We start from the raw sequence: 25956 nt of genomic DNA, 5'->3' as shown, positions 1-25956 counted from the left end.
TAAGCTTCCCGGTCTTAAGCGTCTTTAGAAGCTTTCCTCGGCCCACACCCATTCACCCCCGCCGGGGAGGTGTGAGCAGGACTCGCTCGTGGAGAGTGCTCTCGGCCTGGTGCTGACCCGGTCTGTGCATGGGCCCGTCATTCCAGCCAGCCAGCCAGCTCCTCCACGGTTGCAGCCCAGCCTCAGACAAAATCTACCATCAGCTTCAAGAACAAACTAGTCTTAAATGCACCAAAAACAACAGGTGGGTTAGGGTCTGGGTTGATAGGCAATTTAGTTTCTCTCCACTGAAGCAGTGTTTTAGTTTAAAAATTTAAAAGCATCATTTCCTCATAAACTCCCAGGGCAGTAGGCACTCACAAGAAGGTTCTTCTCTAGCTGGCTCCGCTGGATCTTAAGTGCTTCCTTCAGGCTGGCAACCTGTTTCTCAGCTTTCTTTCTTTCTGTCAAGAACTGGTTCCGCAAGAGGCTGAAGTCTGCCCTCATAGCATCCGTCTCTTTCTGGAGAGCCAGCAGCTCACCCGACTTTTCCAGTAATTGCTGCTCCCGCTCTGAAAGCTGTCGTTCTGAAATGAGCATTTTTAGTAGTTGAGCCTGAGACCCTGGGCGGCTGAGGGCAGAGCCTTCCTCCCCTTATGGGCAGATTGCACGATGACATGCCACCCAGTCGGGCACATCCCTCCACGGCGCAGTCTCCCAAGCCTCCCCGACCCACACCAGAGGCCCAGAAAAAGGCCCAGATAAGGGTGACCCTTGATGAAATTTGTTCCTAGAGAGCCTGATTCTGAAGTGACAGGCAGCTACTGTCTTCCCTAGAGTCTTTGAGACCAAAGAGAGTAAAGAGCACCAGTCCTGAGGTGCAGGGAACATAGAACAAGCTGCTGGAATCTTTTTGGAAGCCCCAATTTTAACAAAGGGAGGCACACCAGTATTCCTTCCTTGATGGGAGGCAGCACAGTAGAAAGAACCCGGGATATGGACAAGTATGAGCCCTTATTTTCTACAGAAGGACCTTGTCTCCTGGTGTTTAATGGGAATCACATATGCGAACACCTAGTGCATAGTGAGCACTCAATAAGTAATGCTTATACCTACATCGATATTTAAAACAGATATTTCTAATCACCCTCTGTAAAGTAACACCCTGCCCAGATTTTACTTCTCACACCTGTGGCATGGTCAGACTCAGCATATTTGTTGTTTCATTTTCATAATGAAATGACTGAGGGAGTTCCTGTCGTAGCTCAGCAGTAATGAACCCGACTAGGATCCATGAGGACTCGGGTTCAATCCCCGGCTTCACTCAGTGGGTTAAGGACCTGGTGTTGCCATGAGCTGTGGTGTAGGTCACAGACACTGCTTGGATCTGGCGTTGCTGTGGCTATGGTGTAGGCTGGCACCTGCAACACCAATTCAACCTCTAGCCTGGAAACCTTCACATGCCGCGGGTGTGGCCCTAAAAAAAAGAAAAAGAAAGAAAGGAAGGAAAAAAGAAATAATTGCATCTGGAAATGTCAAGAATTCCCAGGGGAAAAAAAAAATAACTTTTTCAGATTCCAGGTTCACTGAGTTCACTCAGGATAGAACAATATTTTCTGAGCATTAGTAAAACCTGAAGCCCATTAAAAAAAAAAGAAAAAATAATATATGTAGGACTAAGTCACTTTGCTGTATAGCAGAAATTAGCACAGCATTGTAAACCAAGCATACTTTATTTATTTATTTTTTGTCTGTCTTTTTCTAGGGCCTCACCCGTGGCATATGGAGGTTCCCAGGCTAGGGGTCTAATCGGAGCTGTAGCCGCCAGGCTACACCACAGCTCATGGCAACACCAGATCCTTAACCCACTGAGCAAGGGGATCCTTAACCCACTGAGCAAGGCCAGGGATCGAACTCACAATCTCATGGTTCTACTTGGATTTGTTAACCACTGAGCCATGACAGCAACTCCTAAATCAAGTATACTTTATCTGTGTATTTTTTAATGGCTGAAGGTGTGGCATATGGAAGTTCCCAGGACCTGCGCCTCTGCAGCAACCCCAGGTGCTGCAGTCAAGTTCTTAACCCACTGTGCCCCAACAGGAACTCCAAATCAACTATACTTTAATAATAAAAAACAGATCCTAAAATGTATTAATTATTTTAAAAAACCCTGAAGCCTAAGAAAAAGTAACCCACTTATTTGTGTGAGAACTATCATTTACCCTGGATTCCCATGTCAACTTCATTTGTGTGTGGCTCAAGAGAGAAAGCAGACCCAAAGGCCAACACCTGTGTCCTGGTACCATTTACTATGTCAAATTTGAATAGAAGGAGAAGGTGTTAATATTGTTTTTTAAAAACTGGTTGAGATGGAGTCCCCATCATGGCACAGTGGAAGGGAATCTGACTAGGATCCATGAGAACACAGGTTCAATCCCAGGCCTTGCTCAGTGGGTCAAGCATCCAGGGTTGCCGTGAGTTGTGATGTAGGTCACAGACGCAGCTAGGATCTGGTGTTGCTGTGGCTGTGGTGTAGGCCAGCAGCTACAGCTCTAATTCAGTCCCTAGTCTGGGAACCTCCATTTGCTACGGGCGCAGCCCTAAACAAATAAACAAACAAAAAACTTGCTTGAGATGAAATGGACACTGTTCCCAAAGCTCAAAGCCTTTAGTGCTTTTGGGACCTTCTGGCACTTTTTTTGCCTTAATGTCCCACTTTCTTGAGATAGCATTCTCGAGGAAAGCAACACAATTAAGTAGAACCATTTGACAGTCTAGCATCTAATCCCACCCCATGAAGACAAATTCCCTTTGTCCCTCTGAGCCTGTTTCCCCATCTCTCTCGGGGCCGGGAGGATCATATGAGGATTGTACTTCCGGCTGTGCTTATCCCCGCTCCTGCTGGGCCACGGCTGGGGGCTGGGACTCCTTTAAACACTTTACAAGACAATCAGCAGATGCCCCACCTCGCTGCCACACAGGTGCCACAATACATACGGGTTTGGGAGAGCGTCTTCTCCAGGGTCTCAGCCCACCGTTCCTCTTCCTGCAGAGTTCTGATGCGCTCTTCAGCCACCAACACCTTGCTAAGCACCTGGTCCAGTTTGCTTTTCTGGTCTGTTATTTCCTTTTCCAGCTGGTGCTGCTGCTCCTTCAGTGTCGCTCTACTCACTTCTAATTTTTTTTCTTCACTTTCTCGCTCTTTCTGGAGTCTTTGAAACATCTTAACGGAGAATAGCCTGAGTTAGTCATAAAATAACAAATAGTGTTCTGGGGAATCTTCATGGAGATGAGATAGATTCCAGTTCTACAGAAAGCAGAAAACAGCCCATAGTGACAGTGAGTGGCTCTTTACAAAGGTGATCAAGTTGGGACTGGAAAACTTTTTGGCCAGCATGTGAAGAAGGGATTCAAGCAGGAAATGGCACGTGGCCACCAAGATTCTTTTATGGGCTATGTTTTATGGCCTTAATGGTCCATAAATATTACCACCAAGGGAGTCAAAGAGCTGGTGTGAAATCCCCCCAAGTCAGGCAGGGCAGGGCGGGAAAGCTAGTCCCCAGGGGATACTTCTCAGCAGCTCCCTGCCAGGGCAGAAAGCTCACACGAGAGACAAAGTGTTTCCTTTCATATCACAGATGAGCTGTACCATTTCTTGCTGGGCTAGTGTGGCCTTGTTTTCTTCAACCTCATCCTGAAGCACTTGCAGCTGCTGTTGTTTTGCTTCCTCTTCTTTTCGGCAGAGTTCCAACTTCTTTACCCATTCACTGATGTCCTTCTGGAGCCTGGTCTGCTCACTGAGCAGTGCATCCTGACGCTTGGTGGTGTGGAGCAGGTCCTTCAGGTGAAACAACAAATGGAAACTATGAAAAAAGCACCCTTCACTAGATGTGGCTAGTGCCACACCAGCATCTATTAAGTCTGACAAAATGAGAAACATAGAAGTTCCATATCCTTTATTATTTCAGCAAACTTACAAAGATACCCAGAACTCAATGTAATCACTGGCTTCCCTCTTGTTAGTATCTAAAAAAAAAAATAACAGATGTCTTAACCTCAGCAAGAGACTCGGTTCCTCTGAGCTTTAGCTGCTTGTCACTGAGGTGGGAATAAACCACCACCACCTCACAGGATTGCTAAGATTAAAAAAAGCTGAAGCCTCAATTCTGATTAAAAAATGAACCTAAAGTCTTGGTTTTGTTATTATTTGAAATATTTACATAGGTTAAAAAACTCAGAAAATAATAAATATTTCTTTTTTCAAGGAACCCAAAACTAAGCATTTTTTTAAAAAATTACCATATTTCTAACAATCCAGAAAATATTCATAAGAACCTGTGTAAGACTTTTAAAAGGATGGAATACTTTAAGTTTTAAATATCTTAGAAATAAAAACTATCAAAGGTGTGAAAAGAAACCAGCCTACTTGATTTGTTAACTCAACCACCTGCACACCATTAGGATTATATGTGTTAGGCTTACCTGCTTTGCTGGGTTCAAACGGTCTTGGACATCAGCTAGCTCCTCCTGTAATGAGTTTACTGCTTCTCGTTTTTCTATAGAAGTAACATTTACATAAAATAAGAAAAAAATATATATATATTTTCCCAGATTCCCATCAGCACCCTCAAAAAAAGTAGAGTGGAAGTGAATTTAAACTTCTGCTGAATGTATGATTATGCTACTCCATCTTACTAATAAGGCCAAAAGAGAGGTACACGCACAATCCAGATCTGGGCTTGGAGCCCATGTTTGTAAAGACTTACACGTTCAAAACCTCACAATAAAAAAACTTACAGATAATACCTAGTGTTGATGACATGCATGGTTTAAAAACATGTACCTTCTACATGTTTGGTAGAAATATAGATTTGGTACGATCATTCAGGAGGACAATTTGGGAATAAGTTTTATATCTATACTGGTTTTGTCACTTACTGGTTGTGAGAACTTAAGCAAGTCACAAGGAAACTAAGCTTAAGTTGCCTTACCTGTAAATGGGTGAGATAAGAGTTTCTATCTCATAAAAATGCTACATTTGCATCATGCCAAAGGCATGATAAGTGCTCAACAAGTATACTGCTAGCTAGAATTACTTAGTAACTTCTATATAAACAATCATGAGGATGTATAAAAAGCTGCTAATAAAGTTTTTTTTTTTTTTCTAGGACCACACCTGTGGCATATGGATGTTCCCAGGCTAGGGGTTGAATTGGAGCAGTAGCTGCCAGCCTACACCACAGCCACAGCAATGTGGGACCTGAGCTGTGTCTGTGACCTACATCATAGCTCATGGCAATGCCAGATCCTTAACCCACTGAGCAAGGCCAGGGATAGAACCCACATCCTCATAGATACTAGTCAGGTTCGTTACCACTAAGCCACAACAGGAACTCCTAAAGATGTTGCTTGCATTTACTTTTAAAAACATCCATATACACATACACACTCCAAAGAAAAATGTGGAAGGGTATTTACTAAATTGATAGTAGAAATTACCTCTAAGGAATGAATTTAATAGTCATCTTTATTTCATTTTGCTATGTTTTTAAATTGTTCTCTAAAGATTTTTTTTTTTTTTTTTTTTGGCTTTTTAGGGCCATACCCTTGGCATAGGGAGGTTCCCAGGTTAGGGGTCAAATCAGAGCTGTAGCTGCTGGCCTATACCACAGCTATAGCATGTCAAATCCCAGCTGCATCTGTGACCTACACCAAGGCTCGTGGCAATGCCGAATCCTTAACCCACTGAGTGAGGTCAGGGATCAAACCTGCATCCTTATGGATACTTGTCAGATTTGTTTCCACTGAGCCACGATGGGAATTCCTGAACTAGTTTTTTAAAAAACAACTATTGAGATGTAATTCACATACCATGCACTTCACCCATTTAAAGTATACTATTTTGTGGCTTTTAGTATATTCAGAGTTGCGCAAACACCACCCCATCTAATTTTAGAATGTTGTCACTTCTAAAAGAAACCTGACGCCCTTAAGCATGAATTATTTCTGTAATAAGGTAACAATTAAAAAAAGAATCTAGCAAGAGGAAGAAAGTCACATCTCTCCGGCTGTGCTGCCTCAGACCTTGGAGCTGCTGCTGCATTGCTGCCATGTCTTTGTGCAGTGACAGTTTGTTTCTGTTCAGTTGGTCTACTTCCTGCTGCAGTTTTCGGACATCCAATTCCAACTTCTCTAAATCTGACTGTTTTGTTCTGCTAGTCTCTTCTGTAGCTGCTAAACCCCTACAATACAAGCAGAGAATAAGTTATACTGTCAAATATAAAATGTTCAAACACAACACCAGACAAGAAATGTTTTCACTCCAGTCTGAATGACTATAAATATTAACAAAATATAAGTCTCTTCAACTCATTTCAAAAGAAACCTTATTTTCAAGCTTTCCAAATAGAACATTTGGAATGTTCGTCATTCAAAGAATGACTCACTAAATTGAAGTTTTATAAAAATCAGAGATAACATAGATAGCACTTGTTATTCCAAAAATGTGATTATAATGGATCACTCACTGCTGATAAGTGAAAAAGAAGGAAGTACAATTGTGTGTGTAATAGGACTTGTCCAAAAAGCAGGTATGTATGAGCATGCAGCCCTTTACATAAGTGGAACCATACACTGTGGGTTGGCTGTTGTCTAGCTTCTTTCACTGAGCTAATTACTTTGAGATTCATCCATGCTGTTGTATCTATCAATACTCCATTCCTTTTTACTGCTGAGTAGTGTTCCACGGTATTGATATCTGCCAATCCATTCATCAGCTGATGGGCATTTAAATTGTTTCCATTTTGGGCTACTGCAAATGAAGCTGCTATGAACAGCATCAGTCTAGAGTTTTTGCATGAATATATGCTTCCATCTCTAGGTGCGGGATAGCTAGATCTTCTGGTAGGTGTGTTTGAATTTTTAAGTAACTGCTAAACTATTTTCCAAAGTGGTCTTACTAACATTTTATACTCCCACCAATTGTGTATCAAAGTTCCTTGCTAGCATTTGGTATTCTTAGCTATTCTAATAGGTATGTAATATCTCACTGTAGTTTTAATTTGCATTTCCCTAATGGTTAATGATACTTAGCATCTTTTCATGTGCTTATTTGCCATCCATATATCTTCCCAAATAAAATGTTCAAATCTTTTGCCCATTTAAAAAACTGGGTTGTTCATTTTTTAATTACTGTTTTGAAAATTCATTTTATATATACACATATATAATAAATATAACATATACGTAAACATATACTATTATATACTATTATATATTATATATACTCTAATATTATATATACAAGTCTTTTATCAGATTTCTCTCCCTGTCTGTGAGATGACCTTTCATTATCTCAACAGTGTCTTTTGAGAACCGGGAGTTCTTAATTTTGAAGAAATCCAATTTTATCAATTTACTCTTTATGGATCATGCTCTCAGTGTCTTGCCTGAACAATTTTTTGCCTAACCCAAGGCCACAAAGATTTTCTTCCCCCCTATGTTTTCACCTGGAGGTTTTATATTTTGGTTTTAAATTATGTTTACGAGTCATTTTATTATTATTATTAATTTTTTTTAATGGCTGCATTCAAGGCATATGGAAGTTCCCAAGCCAAGGATTGGATCTGAAGCACAGGTGCGACCTATGCTGCAGCTGCGTTAACTCTGGATCCTTTAACACACTGCACGGGGCCAGGGACGGAACCCGCGCCTCTGGAGTGACCTGAGCCACTGCAGTCAGATTCTTAACCCAGTGCACCAGAGTGGAACTGAAGTTAACTTTTATAATGGAGTGTGAGGTATAGCTCAAGGTTCATTTTTTTTTCTTTGGATCTGCAGTGCTCTCAGCAACATTTTTTTGAAAATACCATCTTTTCTCTACTTTGCATCTTTGTCAAAATCAGTTGTGCGTATATTTGTGAGTTTACTTGTAGACCTTCTCTTCTGTTCCATTGGTCTATTTGGTGTCATATTTTAAAAGTTTTATATTCTTTTCTAGATCCTCTGCATTTCAACACCAATTTTAGAATCCGACAGTCAATTTCTATTTAAAAAGTCTGTTGAGATTTTGACTGTGATTGTTTTGAATCTATTGATCAATTTGAAGAGAATGGAATCTTAACAATGGGTTAAGATTAGATCTTCCTACCCACAAACAAGGTATTATCTCTCTATGTATTCATATCTTCCAAGCATACATTATTTTACTTTTAAAAAAAAATCACAAATTACTTTAAAAAAATGCTTTGAGGGGAAAAAACCTAAAAGGAAAGTCACCCCAAAATGCTACTGGTAAACTGTATTATGACACTGAGTCTGTTGCATATTTTTATTTTTTTGCCTTTTCTCAATTTTCCAATGTTTTAAATGCCCTCCAGAAGGGATCCTTCGAGCTTATTTGTTCCTGCTCTCACCGTTTGGTTTGTGCCAACTTCTTTTCCCAGCTGTCACATTTCTCTTCGAGATCTTCCTTTTGTTTGCACAAAGATTCAACACACAACTGCAATGCTCGGGTCTCAGCAGTTATTCGCTCTATTTCTCGTTTGTCCCTCTCTAGGAGCTGCTTTTGCCACTCTATTTCCCCTTTCTGTCGCAGGGCTGTCTGCTGCAAATTCTCTAACTCCAGCTTCTCCTAAAGCAGATAAAACAGGGGTTCAAGCATGCTAAAAGAGAGAGGCCACGATTGGCTACGAAAGTTAACTTCAGCTTTCGGCAGCCTCATTTATTACCTCCAGCACTTCAACCTGAGTCTTCTCTAACTCAGACACCTTTTGGTCATGTTGTAGCTTCAAACCCTGTAGCTCATTGTTTTCAAGTTGCAACATGTCCAGAATATTCTTTAGCTCTAACAGAAACAAAGCATGGTCCAGGCTATTAAATGCATATGGAAACATTTACAAAATGAAACAGAAAATAATATTACTGGCTGATACAAAAAACAACAGATAATCAAACTGTTGCACTGAATTAATGGACACTAATACTAATCAATTGTATTTTTAATGAAAAATCCTTTAAAAGTATGGTTAGACATTAATTCGTTAAATTTTGTTATAAACAAAAACATTTAACAAAGATCTAGTTTTAAATCACGTACCCTACTTAAGAAAATTCAAATTAAAACAAATAGAAAAAACTTTAAAATGCATCAGGTGAGATTTTATATAATTCTTTTTTCACTTGAAATATAGATTTCGAGATATTAACTATTTTTTCTGATTATAAAATATTTTCTCATTATAGAAAATTTGGTAAAAAGTATAAAAGAAAAAATGAAAACCCATCATTATCCTACCATCCAAAGATAATCACTACTGCAAGAGCACCTGCTGTATTTTCTTCTAGGAGTGTGCATGTTTGCACATGCATGCACACACACACACTTTAAAATAAATTAGGACTACACTCTATATTCAGTCTTTTTTTTTTTTTTTGCTGTTTAGGAATGCACTGCAGTATTATGGAAGTTCCCAGGCTAGGGGTTGAATCAGAGCTACAGCTGCCAGGCTATGCCACAGCCACAGCAATGCCAGATCCAAGTCGAATCTGTGACCTGTGCTGCAGCTTTCGGCAACACTGGATCCTTAATCCACTGAGCCAGGCCAGGGATTGAACCCACATCTTCATGGATACTAGTAGAGTTCTTAACCTGCTGAACCACAACAGGAACTCCTCTATATTCAGTTTTAATCTATTTTTCACTCTTCTCTCATCAGTATTTTTGCATGTCATTAAATGTTAAAATGTAGTTTTTAAATTCATCATTTGTTTCCAAATTTTGTCATTATAAATTTTGCTGCAAGTAACTGACTCAGTCAGCTTAATTTGTGAAATAAGGAAATAAAGGCTTACGTCTTAAAAAAAAAAAAAAAAAGAAAAGAAAATATCGCTGCAATGTGCACAAATGCTTGTCCTTGCTAGACAACTAGAAATGTGCTACCTGGTTTAATAAGTGTGAATTCTAAGAGCCTTAAGACCCTGGGAGGTTGTTCCAATGGGTAATTCAATCCACAGTCTGGAAGTGCTCTTCCTTCCTCACACTCTGGTCAGCAATGAAGATGATTGCTAATTGCTTTTAATCAACCTGAATGGCAGAAAACATCATATTCCTTTTCTAATCTGCTTTTCTTTGATTAGAAATAAGGTTAAAAGTTTATTTGACCATTTGTATTTTTTCTGAGACCTGGAGTACAGACATTCCCAACATCAAACTTTATATAACTGCTTTCCTTTAAACTTACCAGTTTTGTGTTTAGACATCTGCCCTAAAACTACCTGAAGATTTTCTTCTTCTTTTTCAATTTCCTGCTTTATAAGTGAAAGTTGAGTTTTTTTCTCACTAATCTGGACGTTCAGTTCTCCTTTCTGAAAACTCAGTTCTTCTAGAAGAGATTTTACTTCCTGTGCAAAAGAAAGAAAAGAAGTCAACCTGCCCTTACCAAATTATGAATGGAAATTACTTTTAAATCAGTTCTGTTATTAAGTATTTCATTTCACAGAAATTCTCATTTGGAAACAAGCTCATTTTCACATTTTACATCAAGAACAGCACTGTATTTTACACTAACATATTTTTATGTAATAGAAGTGACATATTATCTTCATTTAAAATGTATATGCAAGGAGTTCCCTGGTGGCCTAGTAGTTAAGGATCCGGCATTGTCACGGCCAAGGCTTGGGTTCAATCCCTCTCCATGAACTTACCCAAGCTGCAGGCACAGCCCCCCAAAAATACATGTATACATACATATATATGTAATATTTACTATGAGCAAGGCAATGCACAGAAGAGGAGAACAGCTGATTCAGCCACATCTCCTGCCCTCAAGGGGCTTAGCACCTTGTGCAGAAGTAACGTAGGGAACATAAACAAGATCACAAAAGGCTAAGACGCCCTAGAAATGCTCAGAGTGTTACCAAAGTCAGAAGTGAGAGAAACTCATTGCCGGGTAAGGGAAAAATCAGGCAAGTCTTTTTTAGAGGCATGAGGCTGGACCATGAAAATAGGGTTGGATCTGGACATTGCCAGAAAGGGAATTCCTGGAGAGGAAGTAGTATGAGAAAGGTACAGAGGCAGAAAACCTTGAGAATGTTCTGGAAACAACATGGGGGAGAGCTATGTAAGACAGCCACTGCATGGATACATAAGACAGCATCAAGCTGAACTTACAGAGGGGTCAAAATTCAGGAAATTTATATTTGCATTTTGGGAGGAACTGAGGAAAATATCTCAAAATAAATCTATAAGCCCTATACTAGGATTCTTACGAAAAACTGCTAAAAAAACATACCCTGATGTGACTGCACTTCTCAGCAACTTCGGTTTCTCCCAGTCTCAGTGCTTCCTGGAGGTCAGCTTTGGCCTGGACCATGCTTCCCTGGAGGAGATGCAGCTCCTCCTTTTTATGCCCCAACTGTCTGTCCAGGACAGCCATCTCCTGCTGCTGACCTGTCACCTGCATTAAAGAAAAGGAGAGAACGCAAAGCTTGACAAAGTGCTGAGATGGAGGATAAGAATATTTATTCCAGCTAGAGGTTGTGAGGGGCAACTAGGAGGTAGTCCAATTCTAATTATCCTAGATGCAAGAGTCAGGAGGGCAGGCTGGGAGTGCAGGCATAAAATGCCTAACAAAGGCCTTGATGAGAATTCCCTGGTCTAGTAATTAGAATTTGTGCTTTCACCACTGTGGCCCAGGTTCCATCCCTGGTCTGAGAACTGAGACACCACATCAAGCTACTGCCTGCTATGGCCAAAAAAAGAGAGGATTTGCACTCACATACATATAAACACTCAAATCAGAACAAAAAAAAAATATGATAATGGTTATCCCTCACTCAGGATATGGTTTTCAAAGAACTCTCATATCTATACCTTATTCCAACTGACAACCACCTTGGCAATGAAAGTTATACAGGGATTTTAAAAATTTATTCATCTTGGAGTTCCCATTGTGGCTCAGCAGAAATGAATCCGACTAGTATCCATGAGGCCTCACTCAGTGGGTTAAGGACCTGGCATTGCCATGAGCTGCGGTATAGGTGGCAGATGCAGTTTGGATCTGTGGCTGTGGCACATGCCAGTGGCTACAGACCCAATGAGACCACTAGCCTGGGAATCTCCACATACCTCAGATGCGGCCCTAAAAAGACAAAAAAAAAAAAAAAAAAAAAAAAGAAAAATGTTATTCATTTTTTAAGTTTAAAACTAAATATTTTAAGGGTGATACATATTCACTTACAGAATGTAGACATGCAAAAGGAAAGAAATAGAAAATACTAATAATCCCCCTTGTCAGATAACCACTTTGTACTTTGATACAGACTAAAAATTCAAACTTAAGTGTCTGTAAACACATTTAACATAAATGATCTCAAAGTGTATCCTGTTTTGAGACTCACTTCTTCTATTCAGTAACACATAGAGTTGAAATCCAAATGAGGGTTGGACTCTACTATTAACCACTAGGATATACAGCCTCATTTATATTTTGTTTTGTATTTTCTAGCCTTTTCCACAAACACGTATTATTATTATTATTTTGTCTTTTTACCTTTTCTAGGGCCGATCCCGCAGCATATGGAGGTTTCTAGGCTAGCGGTCTAATTGGAGCTGTAGCCACCGGCCTACGCCAGAGCCACAGCAACGCGGGATCCGAGCTGCGTCTGCAACCTACACCACAGCTCACGGCAACACCAGATCCTTAACCCACTAAGCAAGGCCAGGGATCGAACAAGCAACCTCATGGTTCCTAGTCAGATTCGTTAATCACTGAGCCACGACGGGAACTCCCAAGTATTATTTTTTTATACTCCTAACATGAATGTAGGTTTCAAAACAGCCTAAACTGGTATTTCAAGGTGTCTGCTGCCATACCTGGCTTTTTAGCTTTTCCAGCTCTGTTCTCTTGGCCTGCAGGAGGGTCTCGGACTCCTTAAGAACCTGCAGGTGATGATCCTCCGTGCGTTCTGCGGTCTCGATGTCTCTTTGCAGTTTCTGCAGCCTACGAAGCACCAGCAGTACTAGAGCAGATCGGGAGACAGAGCCCCAAGAGCCATCTTCCAGCACAAGCCCCCTGAAGCCCTACAGAGGCCATACTTACTCTTCTGTCAGCTTTTCCTTCTTCTTGTTTAGACACTGGAAGTCTGAATCTTTTGCCGCAACAACTTTGTTTATCTCCTTCAAGATTTCTTCCTGCTCGATTTTGTGCTGCTCCAAATCCTTGGTGTCAGCCTGGAGCAATCTAAAACACATCACTTTATTTCCCCCAGACTCCCTAGACTTAATGTGTATTACTTATCATAAAGCAATTATCACCCTCTTAGAATCAAACTTCTCATTCATTACATTGACTATATCAGTGGCTGAGGAAGCCCACCCACCTGAGCTGCTGATCAGCTTTGACAAGATTAACAGCAGTTTCCTGTGCTCTCCTCTCTAACTCCTCAGCATCTTTCTCAGTTTGCAGTAAATTTCTCTTGGCATCAGTGAACTTTTCAACAGCATTTTTTGTCTAGAAAAGAAACTGTCATTAAAAGCAATTCAGTTATGGAGTTTCCGTTGTGGCTCAGTGGTACCGAAACTGACTAGTATCCCTGAGGATGCAGGTTTGATCCCTGACCCCGATCAGTGGGTTAAAGGATCCAGCGTTGCTGCGAGCTGTTGTGGAGGTCACAGACACAGCTCAGATCTGGCATTGCTGTGGCTGTGGTGGAGGCCGGCAACTGTAGCTCTGATTCGACCCCTAGCCTGGGAACTTCCATATAACAGAGGTATGGCCCTAAAAAGACAAAAAAAAAAAAAAAAAAAAAAAGCAATTCAGTTACAATATTCTCTCATGGCTATTGGTAATGTAAACTGATACAACTCTTTTGGAAAATAAGACAACAAAAGAGAAAGATTGGGAAATTCCCATGTGGCGCAGGGGGTTAATGATTCAGCATTGCTGCAGCTCTGGCACAAGCGGCAACTGTGGCGCAGGTTCAATCCCTGGCCCAGAAATTTCCACATGCCTTGTGTGTGGCCAAAAATAAATAAACAAATAAAATACAGAAAGACTGAAAAAAAAATGCACATTCACTTTGGCTCTCCAATCCTCAGAAAAGAATTCAGAAGAACTACTACACAAAAATGCTCACTGTTACTGAAATAATATAAAACTTGACAAATAATAGGTCTGCTAAGTGACAATGCATCAACACAACGGAATACTGTGTAGCCTTTAAAATGAGATGACAATGTAGCAACATGGAAGAACCTTAATGATAAAACGTTGGTTGAAAAAAAAATTTTTAATGGTACAAACTTAATTGTAAGAGCAACTATATAAAACTGTATCTTGTCAACAAAGACAGAAAGGCAGTGTAAAAAGTCATTTGAGTGTGGTGAAATGGTAGATGGTCTTTTAAAATCTATTATTTTTTAATTTTTTAATTATAGTTGCTATACATAGTGTTCTGTCAATTTCTGCTGCACAGCAAAATGACCCAGTTATATATTTATATACATTCTTTTTTTTCACATTATCCTCCATCATGTCCCACAAGTGATTATAGTTCCCTGTATGCTGCAGGATCTCATTGCTTATCCATTCCAAATGTTAAAATATTATTATATGTAATTTTTTTCAATTAAAAAATATCTTTCCTCCTCCAAAAGAAAAGTAAACCAAAGGGAAAAAGAATTAAAAAAGAGAAAAAAATGAAAAAACAAGCAAGCAAAGAAGCAAAATAACTATCCAATTAAGAGGCAATGAAGGCAGTTCCTGTTGTTGCTCAGTAGAAACTGAATCCAATTAGTATCCATGAGGATGTGGGTTCAGTCCCCGGCCTTGATCAGTGGGTTAAGGATCCGGCGTTGCCGTGAGCTGTGGTGTAGGTCACAGATGCAGCTTGGATCCCGAGTTGCTGTGGCTCTGGCGTAGGCCGGCGGCTACAGCTCCGATTAGACCCTTAGCCTGGGAACCTCCATATGCCATGGATGCAGCCCCAAAAAGATGAAAAAAAAAAAAAAAAAAAAAAAAAGGTAGTGAAGTAGTTCTACCAATATTCCCTCCATAGAGATTCTTCCTTTATATATTATCTTGTCAAACAAAATACCATCAATCTAAGAATGATTTAATTATGGCTGAGAATCACAAATACTTTTGAAGCATTTCAAAATCTTATACAAGATTTTGAAACATCTTTTTTTTTTTTTTTTTTTATCAAATTGGTTTCTTTTTCGGTCTAAAACAAGAGGCTTAAAACAATGTCATAAGAGGTCCAAAAATAGAGTACGGTTTGCACTTGGTTGAGCAGTGACTCACTTTCAGCCAAAACACTCAGTGTTGCAATTGCACTCAAGTCAGAGGCATTTGTCTGTGAAACTCGTCTAGTAAATACCCCGAGTGGATGCAAGAGGGTTTGGCCAGCTCCCAAGGAGCTAGATATTTCACCACACTTCTTTCCACTTTGGATAGCTGGCTTCTACCATATTCATCAGAAAAGCACTGGACAAAACTCACTACACACTCAAAAAAACAGCCTCATTTCTAAGCAGTTTTTTTTCTCCTTCTATGCCAGGTTTTAACACATGTAGCACAGTCCTTACAAAATGCAGCATGTTTTCCTTCTCTCTTCCTCCTTAGCAAGGTGCCTCCCTGAGTCATTTCAGGAGGATGAAGGGAGAAGAGTTTACTAGCCTTGGTTCACTTACTATCTCTGCTTACTATTGGCCTCAGCAGTTTTTGTCTTTTTGTCTTTTTAGGGCTGCTCCTGCAGCATATGGAGATTCCTAGGCTAGGGGTCGAATCAGAACTATAGCTGCTGGCCTAAGCCACAGCCACAGCAAAGCCAGATCCAAGCCGTGTCTATGATCTACATCACAGCTCACAGCAACACCGGATCTGTAAGCCACTGAGCAAGGCCAGGGATTGAACCCACAACCTTATGGTTCCTAGTTGGATTAGTTTCCGCTGCACCACAACAGGAACTCCTGGCTTCAGCAATTTTCTTTTATACATCAGTGATATGTTCGTCTCTGGTCCTGCTCACACTTATTTGCTCTCACAGTAACCTAACATGTGACAAAAGAGGGAACTGATCACCTGAAAAGAGATGAAGACACTTTCTCTTATTAAAACCATTACTCGGAGTTCCCGTCGTGGCGCAGTGGTTAACGAATCCGACTAGGAACCATGAGGTTGCGGGTTCGATCCCTGCCCTTGCTCAGTGGGTTAACGATCCAGCGTTGCCATGAGCTGCGGTATAGGTCACAGACGCGGCTCGGATCCCACGTTGCTGTGGCTCTGGCGTAGGCCAGTGGCTACAGCTCCGATTTGACCCCTAGCCCAGGAACCTCCATATGCCGAGGGAGCGGCCCAAGAAATGGCAAAAAGACAAAAACAACAACAAAAAAAACCCCATTACTCACAGAATTTCTTTAATAAATTCTTCATTTCAGTTCCTGGGTAATGGATTTCTATTCATTTAAACTGATCCATGTCGAAATGACAATATAAAAATAATAGTTCCTGAGGTGCTGCATGTGGACATGGGGCTTTTTATCCCAGAATTCTCATCTAATTAAATAAGCTCTCGGTGAGGCAGAATTGTAGCTGTGTGACCCTGGGCCAGACCAGCCTCTCTGAGCTACATCTGTGAACTCAGCTAACAATTATCTTACAGGGTTGAAGTGGCATTTACAAAACAGTAAAGGTGTGGCCATAGAGGGCCTCAATAATAGCAGCTCCTTTTCCTCCCTAACTTCCTCTGTGTTTAGTCTCAAGAATACTATTTCAGATCAAAAAGCACATGATTTTATATCTTTATCAACTTGAAGGACACAGTAAGACTAAGAGTCTTATAAGGTCCATTGTTGTTTTATAAGAATACAAGATGGGTCTACTTAATAAACACAAATACCACAGTCCAAAAACCTTTAAAAAGCTACACACAGGATAAAGAGGAGGGGTATGTTAAGAACTAAATGACATTCAGGAGCTCCAAATATGCTAGTTCATTTGATTCATACGGAACCTAGATTTTCTGAGCCTGAATTTATAGATGAAAGCAAAGCTCAGGGACTTAAGAGACTTGCCCCAATCCTCACAGATCCTTAACTAGCAGAGCGCAGCCTGTCTAGCTTGGATGAAGGTGCTCTTACATGTTTTCTTTCTAACTCTTCCTGCTGACAAGAGTAAGCTGCTTCACCCCAAAGCCGATAGCACATACTTTCTCCGTTGTGCATGAAAGTTCACTCTCAGCCTCCGCCAGCAGTCGGTCAGCCTCCCTGAGCTCTGCTCGACGTTTCAGGAGCGTCTTCTCGATGCACTCAATTTCATCTACAATGTCTTCATGGTGTTTGAGTGACTTTTCTATTTCTAGTTCATTCATAAGACTGTCAACATTTCCATCAATGAAGTCTCTAAAAAAACAGACCAATAGATTTTAAATGTGACATTATAGATACTTGTAGCCTAACTGATAAAAAGATGCACAATGATATTCTAATTTACATGAGAAGGGATGGGATATACAGCTACATCTGGTTATGTTCAAGGCCTATGTTTACCTTTTTATTCAACATGGCATACTGTTTTGTTTGTTTGTTTTATTTTTTGTCTTTTTAGGGCTGCAACCATGGCATATGGAGGTTCCCAGGCCAGGGGTCTAATTAGAGCTGTGGCCTACACCACAGCCACAGCAACCTGGGATCCATGCCACATCTTCAATCTACACCACAGCTCACGCCAACGCCGGATCCTTAACCCACTGAGCAAGGTCAGGGATCAAACCCAACTAGTATCCATCAATGCAAGTTCGATCCCACAGCATATGGGATCTGAGCCATGTCTGCGACCTACACCACACCCTGAGCAACTCTGGATCCTTAATCCACTGCAAGGTCAGGGATGGAACCCGAGTCCTCATGGATGCTAGTCAGGTTTGTTAACCATTGAGCCACGATGGGAACTCCCAACATGGCATACTGTTGACAGTAAGTTCTCTGTATAATGTATGATGCGTTTGTTTTGTCCTTTTAAATATAAAGTTTTGTCTTGTTTTGTTTTGTTTTCGTCAGCACTTGGTCAAGACAATGCTGGTGCAGCCCAAAAAGACTGAGTAGACAAACAAACAAATAAATAAATAAAAATGGCTATCTGATTGCCTTACCGTCCCCCTCAAAAAACTTCAACCCCCCCCTTCCATATACAAGTATAAAAATGATATAACCATCTCCTAAACCCTCAAACATCTAGTGCCAATCTTTCCTCGGTATGGCCCCTGCTTTTTTCTGCCAGGTCTATTAGTCATTCTTGTGTTTGCTCCTAGAAGGCAGAGACCCTATTTCACTCACCTCTATGAGCTCCACAGGTCTCCCTCCAACCCTGGTACCTCAGCCAGTCTGGCTTAGAGAACAAAAACTGGGCAACTGTCATAATTTATGGTCTACCACAGAGGACGGCGGTCTACCTAAATGACCCATGTGGCAGATAGTATGTTAGCTAACAGACCCTATGCCAGATGCTGAGGCACAGAGAGGGAGACCCAGCTACTGTCTCCCTGGGTATCTTACAACATGGTGTGAATAGCACTATGCATGGCGTTGCCAACTCCAAACTGTGGGAGCCTGAGATGAGGAAGCTTTTGTGTGAGAGGGATCCCTGACCTACCTCTGGAAAGACACAATGGAGCTAGGCAGGGGCAGGGTGGGGAGCCATCTCAAAGCAGTGTGTGCAAAGGTAGGGAGGCAAGAGAAAACCTGGTGCTTGTGGAAACCACAGCAATGTACACTGTAGAGTCAGAATGAACTGTGTGTGGGAGAGAAGGATTAAAAAGAGAGAGGCAGGATTCAGATCTTGGAGGGCAGCATATATTCTGACAGGAATGAGAGTCACGTGGGAGAATGCACATCAGGTCTGTAGCCATGGTGAGGGTAGGAAGGAGAGAGAGACTACACCTGGAAGGCCAGCGTGGAAGCTACCACATGAGGATGTTAAAGGCCAGGGCAGTGGAGATGAAAGAAGGGGACCAGTATGGCTCTCTGTGCACAGAGTCAGCAGGACTTGGAGACCAGCTGGACCCCTGGGGGAGGGAGGGAAAGGAAGGGGTTGAGGATGCCTGGCATATTTTCAGCCAGGGTCACTGGGGAGGCATGGTGGTTGTGCCATTCTCCAAGAGGGACTATACGAAGAGCTGATTTGGATTATTGGCCAAGAGAATTTAGACTTGCACTGTCCAATATGGTAATCACCAGGTGGCTATTAAATTGATTTAAATTAGGAGTTCCCGCTGTGGCACAATAGGATCAGTGGCATCTTGGGAGTGTTAGATTGCAGGTTCAATCCCTGGCGCAGCACAGTGGGTTGGGGATCTGATATTTTCACAGCTGCAGCTTAGGTCGTGACTGCAGCTTGGATCTGATCCCTGGCCCGGGAACTCTATATGCTGAGGGGCAGCCAAAAATGGAAAAAAAAAAAATTTAAATTAAATTCTGTCCCTTACTTAATTTCCACTAGCCATATTTCAAGTACTCAATAGCCACATGTGGCTAAAGTTTACTGTTTTGGATAGTACAGATCTAAAACATTCCCAAGATCACAGAAAGTTCTATTGGACAACACTGAATTATCTAAATGAACTAATATCATATTCATCTGAATTATAAAAATAAAATGGCTAACAAATACTTTCGCTGTTGATGTTTCTGAATGGTTCTATGTAATTCTTCTACTTCATGCTCTAAGTCTTTCTTCTCTTGCAAAAGATCATCGATATTGTGATGTAATTCTTCTATTTCTTTCTCAGACTGCCGCTTGGATGCTCTCATCCACCGTTCCCGTTTCTTTGATTTTAAATGCTGCATTATTTCCTCCAATCTAGAAACTTCATTCTCCTGCACAAAGAAAAAAAATGCAGTACTGAAATATCACATGATGTTTCCCCTCTTTCCTCCCCAAACTGAAATTAACAGTGATTAAAATGTTATCTATGACCTGAAAATGGCAGTAGTTTCTCAGACTTCAGTATGAAAAGAAAAATTAAGTCAAGCCAATTTCTCCACATGCCAAAATTAAACCAGTGGGCCAATAAAGCTACCTCTTCCATCAGTCCAGCTATGGTTGATAAACATTCACCAAGCACCTTATGGATAATCTCTGGCTCTAGAGTTCAGCATCTGGCAGAGACATATATAGAGGTCTCTCCCCTGGGCACATAGGAGGGGAGCAGGCTGAGAAAGCAGCCTAGGAGGAGGTGTTTTTGTCTGGGTTTTGAAGAAAAAACAAAATGAGAAATAACTAAGCTGAAGAAATAATGTGCAAAAATGTAGGGAGGTACAAAGGCTCACCGGGGAAACCACAGAAACAGCCGGGTACTGGTGGAGGGGAAAAGAACCTGTTCAGGAGATTATTAGATGCTGAACCAACAGAACTGCTATAAATGGAGTGTGCACTGAAAAACTGCAAGATAATGTGAGTAACTACCATTTTTAACCATGTGAATATCCACAGTCCCTCTGAAACTAGCCTGTTAAAAGGGGGCTGGTGGCTTGGCGCCCACATGTACTAGTCCTTTATCTTCCTCTCAACCTCTTGAGAGGAAAGCAAAAAATAAAGAGCTCCAGGTGTCTTGAATATGAAGGAGCCACTTGTAATGCATTTTGTTTCTTTAGAACCAAAAAGTTATAAACATAAACTAATGATAAGAAAGTAATCATTTCTTGGAATTTAGCCTAGGGGAAAAGTACAAAATACAGTAAAAATTTACATACAGTTAAATGAACATTGCCTACACATAAAGAAATGTGTTATGCAGTCATTAAAATACTGCTTAAAAACACTTGCAAAACCATGGGGAAATATTTGTAACAATAAGTGGGAAAAACAGAATACAAAATCATGTGCATGAGACAAAAACTATGAAAAGAATAATAACTAATCTCAGCACCCAAAGATAAACCCCACCAAAACCTTATTATATGCTGCTCATACACAGGTTTATACACAAGCATATATACGTGTGTATGTGGGTATGCACAAATATGCATCTCTGTAAGCGTACAAATATAGGCACTAGCATGTGAATATATCTATATATACATATTAATACAGTACTTGTCAACAGAAAAATATACAACAAGCTGTTAAAAAATGGCTAATTTCTGGACTGAAAGCATTTTTGTTATAAAATGGTTAAACTGGGTTTATAAACTGGCCTGGTACCTTAACTCTTGTCCCGAACTGCATTTCTTTTTTTTGGCCATGCCCAAGGCATGTAGAAGTTCCTAGGCCAGGGATCAAATCTGTGCCACAGCAGCAACCCAAGCCACTGTAGTGAAATGACAGATCCTTAACACACCGCACCACAAAACTCCAAGAACAGTATTTTTTTTGGTCTATTTAGGGCCACACCTGTGGCATATGGAGGTTCCCAGGCCAGAGGTCCAATCGGAGCTGTAGCCGCTGGCCTATGCCCCAGCCACAGCAACGCCAGATCCAAGCCTCATCTTCGACCTACACCACAGCTCACAGCAATGTGAGCGAGGCCAGGGAGCAAACCTGTGTCCTCATGGATAGTAGTCAGATTCATTTCCGCTGAGCCATGATGGGAACTCCTAAGCTTAGAACAGTATTTTAATAAGAGAATGCTTGCTCAGTTCTAAACATCAGCCTTACAAACACACCTTTGGAAGAGAATCCATTCCTAAGAAGGTCAACTCATTAAGCATACAACCTTATTCAGCCTCCCGTGGAAGCAGTGTGGATAGGGGGGCTTATGTCTTTCCACTTACTAAATTGTGGTGTTCTGGAACATTGCAATGCAGCACGCCCACTGGGATGAGAGGGACAGAGAAGTTGGGGGGTGGAGGCCCATATACAATGGGGACCCCAGCAGGAGGCGGGCCATAAACAACAGTGCCAGGGGTGAGAGGTCGGCTGCTGTTGGGCAGGGGAGGAGGTGGTGCATACAGGGCTGTGCCCTGGGGTACAGGAGAACCATCGGGGAACACGGTGTAGATCAGGTATCCAGGAGGAGGCACAAATGGCTGGTCCTCTTGGTCATCCAGCTCGCTTTCCTCCTGGCTATCTCCTCCACTGTCTGCATCTTGAAACAAATAAACAGAAGAGTGTTTTACCCCATGGCAATTAGGTAAATGAGTTTAACAGAGAATAGCAGCATTCAGACCTAGATACCTGAGGTGGGAAAATAAAATTCTGTGGAAAAGATTAAAAGCAGTTTTGAAAAGCAGGTGAAAACAGGGATTCAAATTCTTTTCAGCACCTGAACTTGAGTTTTTCCTATCTGTGGGTTTGTTTTTTTATGTCTTCATTCATCCATTTATTCAGCAACCATTTGGGTGCCTGCTTCGTGCCACATCAAAGACCAACAGAGAGGTGCCATGAGATCCCAGAGCTCTCAGCTCTACCAGCACTGTGACACAGCCTCTCTCAGGTGCTGGTTCACTTACTTATCTCCCCTATAAGTAGGAACTAGGTTTGTTTATCACTGATGACAGAGAACCTAGCACACAGCAGGCACTCAACAAAAAGCTCCTGAAGGAAAAAATTCTCAGAAGGTAATATCCCCATTTTATAGATTAACAGTCTTAGAGCAGCTAAATAATTTGCCTAAGATGATACAGGTACTTAGTAAAAGAGTTAGGATTCACCCCAGGTCTGACTTTTCCCCCTGGAGCTCTGGGAGACAGATCTACACTACTTCATTTCAGATGAACTAATTAATGCCATGTTACAAGGACCTAAGCTGCCACATTCCAGGAGTGCAGGTGAAGCCACTGCTCAGCTGGCTTGGGTAAGACAGGGAGAAGGAACACTCCACGAAAAGAGTGCTGTTTGAGGACCTGGGTCTTTTTGAAGGAGGAGTAGGAATAGGTTTGGGAGAGAAAGGAAGAAGACAGACATTCCAAACAGAGGATTTAAAACATGGAAGTGTGAGAAACACAGCATGCAGTTGGGTGCAGCTGACCTGTGAGAGATTGAGGACAACAGAGACAAGAGGTCACTGGCAGAGACCAGATCACAGAGGGCCTTGTAGAGAAAGCTAAGGAGTTTGGACTGTGTCTTGTGGATTTCAGGGAATCAATAAAAGGTCACTAAACAGGCAAGAGAAATGCCACTTCCTTTATATGATTTAACTTACCTCTATTTGAAAATGATTTATGTAATCCACTCCTGATGGGAGAATAAACCCAGTATCCTGAAGCAGGGGGAGGTGCACTGCCTTCCTTCCCATCCTGCTGAGGTTTTCTAAGAGGAGTTGAGGCTGCATACTTTAGGCCGACACCAGAGTCCTTGGTGGCCTGGGAACTGTGGCTGGAAACCTAAAATAAATGACAGCAGAGCATACTATCTCTTACAAATAAAATGGCCAATTGTGGAGAAATGTCTGGAGAAAAGCTGAGATGGAGCAAAGCTGAGAAAGATCTGGTTTCTTTTCATGTATCAAAGTTCTCATTTCTCACTGGCAGAAATGAGATGCAATTACATGGCCATGTGACCTGCATGGGTGTTGGCCACCCTTCACCTGAATGCATTCAAACAGCCCCACGCAGAGCTCACCTATTCTAGGTCTCTGCCCGATTATTCTTCCTAAACTACAGCTCTGACCATAGGTCACACCACTGCAGTTTCCCAAGGCCTACATATAATTGACGGCGAGGGATTTTGAGGCCCCCCCCACCATCCTTTTTCTTAAAAAAGCATGACCCCACTCTACTTTTCCAGCTTCACCTTTCACTGTTCCCACCCAACCCTCTAGCCCCACAAGGCTACTTGCTTTGGCTAAACCAATCCTCCTCTTCCTCCCAAACTGTTCTCTTCCTCCTGAAAGCCTATCCCTTGAGGGTTGCTAAGTGCTGACTTCACAGCCCCGCTGTGAAACTCTCTTTCCTAAACATCCCCATGAGATGACTCCTTAACACTTCTCTGCAACTAGAGCACACAGGCCTAGTCTGTGTCACATGTACGTCACTGTTTTGTAACTACATTGGTGTGCCTGTGTTCCCCAATAGCTGTGAGCTCTTTGAGAGCAGGGGCTATAACCCACTAAAGCCAGCACTTGACCTAGACCTCAGTCAGCATGAATGAATGGCTAACAAAATGAAATTAAATCCAGGTGCCTATTTTTCTCTAAGCCCCGTATAATTTTACAGCCATTCCCAAAAGGCTCTCTGGGCTCAGGTCACTTTATTCCCTTCAGAATACGCATTCTGGGCCCCCACAACATTCCACCTGAGCAGGAAGGGGCAACTACCAGATTCCTTGGGAATGTTCTATTTCCATATCACACTGAATACACTTAAGAGTCTTAATGCATGGCTGGGCCTAGATATGTTGTTCTTGACACCTGATCACAGATTTGGGGAAAGGAACGTTGTCACACTTTGTTTAGTGTACATTCCCAGCACCAGAGACCTACTTTTGATGATGGCGGTGGTGGCATAAAGTACCAATAACCTCGTCTTTTGAAAGGATCTGCCATGCTGCTGATGTAATCATTCTGATAAGAAACTTCACGTCGAAGTTCAGTAATTTCTTCCAAAACATTTTCAAAGCCTCCTTTGTTATCTGTAAAGGAAAGCCATTCTAGGAAGCCAGGTATGAAATCATCTATTTCCTTTCTCTCAAAATACAAAAGTGATTCCTGAGATTCAGTGACTTTTATCAGTTCCTCAAAGCTGCCATTCAGCCTGTCCTTTGGAAATAAGCTTTAGCTAATGCTTAAAGAGGACAGACATCATACTGCTGTTCACTTATAAAGTGAGCCAGGGAGAGAAACAGATTTGTAAATGTAATTTCTTTTGAAAATACAAAAGTAGGAGTTCCCATTGTGGCTCAGGGGGTTAAGAACCCAACTAGTCTCCATGAGGATGCAGGTTTGATCCTTCGCCTTGTTCAGTGGGTTAAGGATCCAGCGTTGCCTTGAGCTGCGGTGTAGGTTGCAGGTGTGGCTCAGATCTTGCATTGCCGTGGCTGTGGTGTAGGCTGGGAGCTGCAGCTCCGATTCAACCCCTAGCCTGGGAACTTCCATATGCCTTAGGCATGGCTTTAAAAAAAAAAAGAAAGAAAGAAAATATAAAAGTAAATCTCTCTCTATAACCAAGTCTCTGAATACTACTGTACTTACATAATTTTTAAAAAGTTCTTTGCTTTATTAAGCTAATTATCACAGCTTTGTATATCAAGCATGGAACTGATCTGTAACAGTTAAATAGATTTGCTAAAGGCAAAAAAAAAAAAAAAAAAAAAGATGATTTGATTTTAGAACAACTACAAAACCACTACCAAAATCGACGGGCAATACTTTACCAGCCCCGGTGAGGTCTAATAAATTCCGCAGCCTCGCAATCTCTGTCCTTTGTCTTTCCATGGTCTCATTCAGTTTTTCAATTTCTAGCACCTGTGAGTTTGTGCCTCTGGTGCCTGCATCTACTTTCTCCATCTCAATTCGAAACTATTAAAAAATCACATACACCACGTTGCCAATGAATATCCTTTCCCAGTTGCACTTATCCTTGCAAGGTGACTATAATTTGGTGATTTTTTACTTAGGCTTTACTGATGAGGAACTGCATTACTCCTCGAATTTAAACTGTTCTATGCCTGGTACACAGTAGAGGATCAAGTACTGATCGACTACTGACTGTCCTTCAAAATTCTTTGAGATGTCGCCTATAGCAACTCAGCAGTTTAGGAACCACTAAGGAGGAGGTCTCAGGGGTGGTACCAGCACTGACCTGCTCTTCTTTATCCCTGAGAAGATTCTGCAGGAGTTCAATCTCCGCTTCTGCTCGGGTCAGATCTCTGGCCGCTTGCGCTGCCTTTCTGCTGAACCTCTCTGTTTCCTGCAGCTCCTATGGGGCCGGAGGTGTGAGAAAGGCACCACTGCTATTGCAGGCTATTTTCTTCATTTCTTTCTTCTTCTCAGACTGATTCCTCTGCTTTCATCAGACTGCCTGCCTGGCTACCCCAT

The 25956-nt window shown here is 41.6% G+C and overlaps 1 protein-coding gene across 8 annotated transcripts in view; it reads right to left on the bottom strand.

Annotated features, from left to right (window-relative positions):
- Positions 1-25956, bottom strand: part of CNTRL (centriolin) — a 93908-nt gene that overhangs the window by 6978 nt on the left and 60974 nt on the right. For all 8 annotated transcript variants that reach the window (XM_084994445.1, XM_084994455.1, XM_021068190.2 and 5 more), the window contains 19 exons: positions 25721-25837; positions 25293-25437; positions 24403-24551; positions 23125-23305; positions 21755-22068; positions 19653-19858; positions 17194-17386; positions 13363-13493; positions 13083-13223; positions 12857-12983; positions 11274-11438; positions 10224-10383; positions 8712-8827; positions 8397-8614; positions 6067-6224; positions 4465-4538; positions 3632-3820; positions 2980-3205; positions 361-566 (listed from right to left, as the gene is read on the bottom strand). In XM_084994445.1, the coding sequence (XP_084850571.1) occupies positions 361-566; positions 2980-3205; positions 3632-3820; positions 4465-4538; positions 6067-6224; positions 8397-8614; positions 8712-8827; positions 10224-10383; positions 11274-11438; positions 12857-12983; positions 13083-13223; positions 13363-13493; positions 17194-17386; positions 19653-19858; positions 21755-22068; positions 23125-23305; positions 24403-24551; positions 25293-25437; positions 25721-25837 (3216 nt within the window). The remainder of the gene's footprint in view (positions 1-360; positions 567-2979; positions 3206-3631; positions 3821-4464; positions 4539-6066; positions 6225-8396; positions 8615-8711; positions 8828-10223; positions 10384-11273; positions 11439-12856; positions 12984-13082; positions 13224-13362; positions 13494-17193; positions 17387-19652; positions 19859-21754; positions 22069-23124; positions 23306-24402; positions 24552-25292; positions 25438-25720; positions 25838-25956) is intronic.

Source organism: Sus scrofa, chromosome 1 (genome assembly GCF_054392235.1).
Source record: "Sus scrofa isolate SSC_HxYL_T2T_F1_AM1 chromosome 1, Sscrofa_HxYL_maternal_Yorkshire_Landrace_v2.0, whole genome shotgun sequence".
NCBI classification, from domain to species: Eukaryota; Metazoa; Chordata; class Mammalia; order Artiodactyla; family Suidae; genus Sus; species Sus scrofa.
The sequence above is the reverse complement of the archived record's forward strand: the minus strand, read 5'-3'. Positions and strand labels throughout refer to the sequence as shown.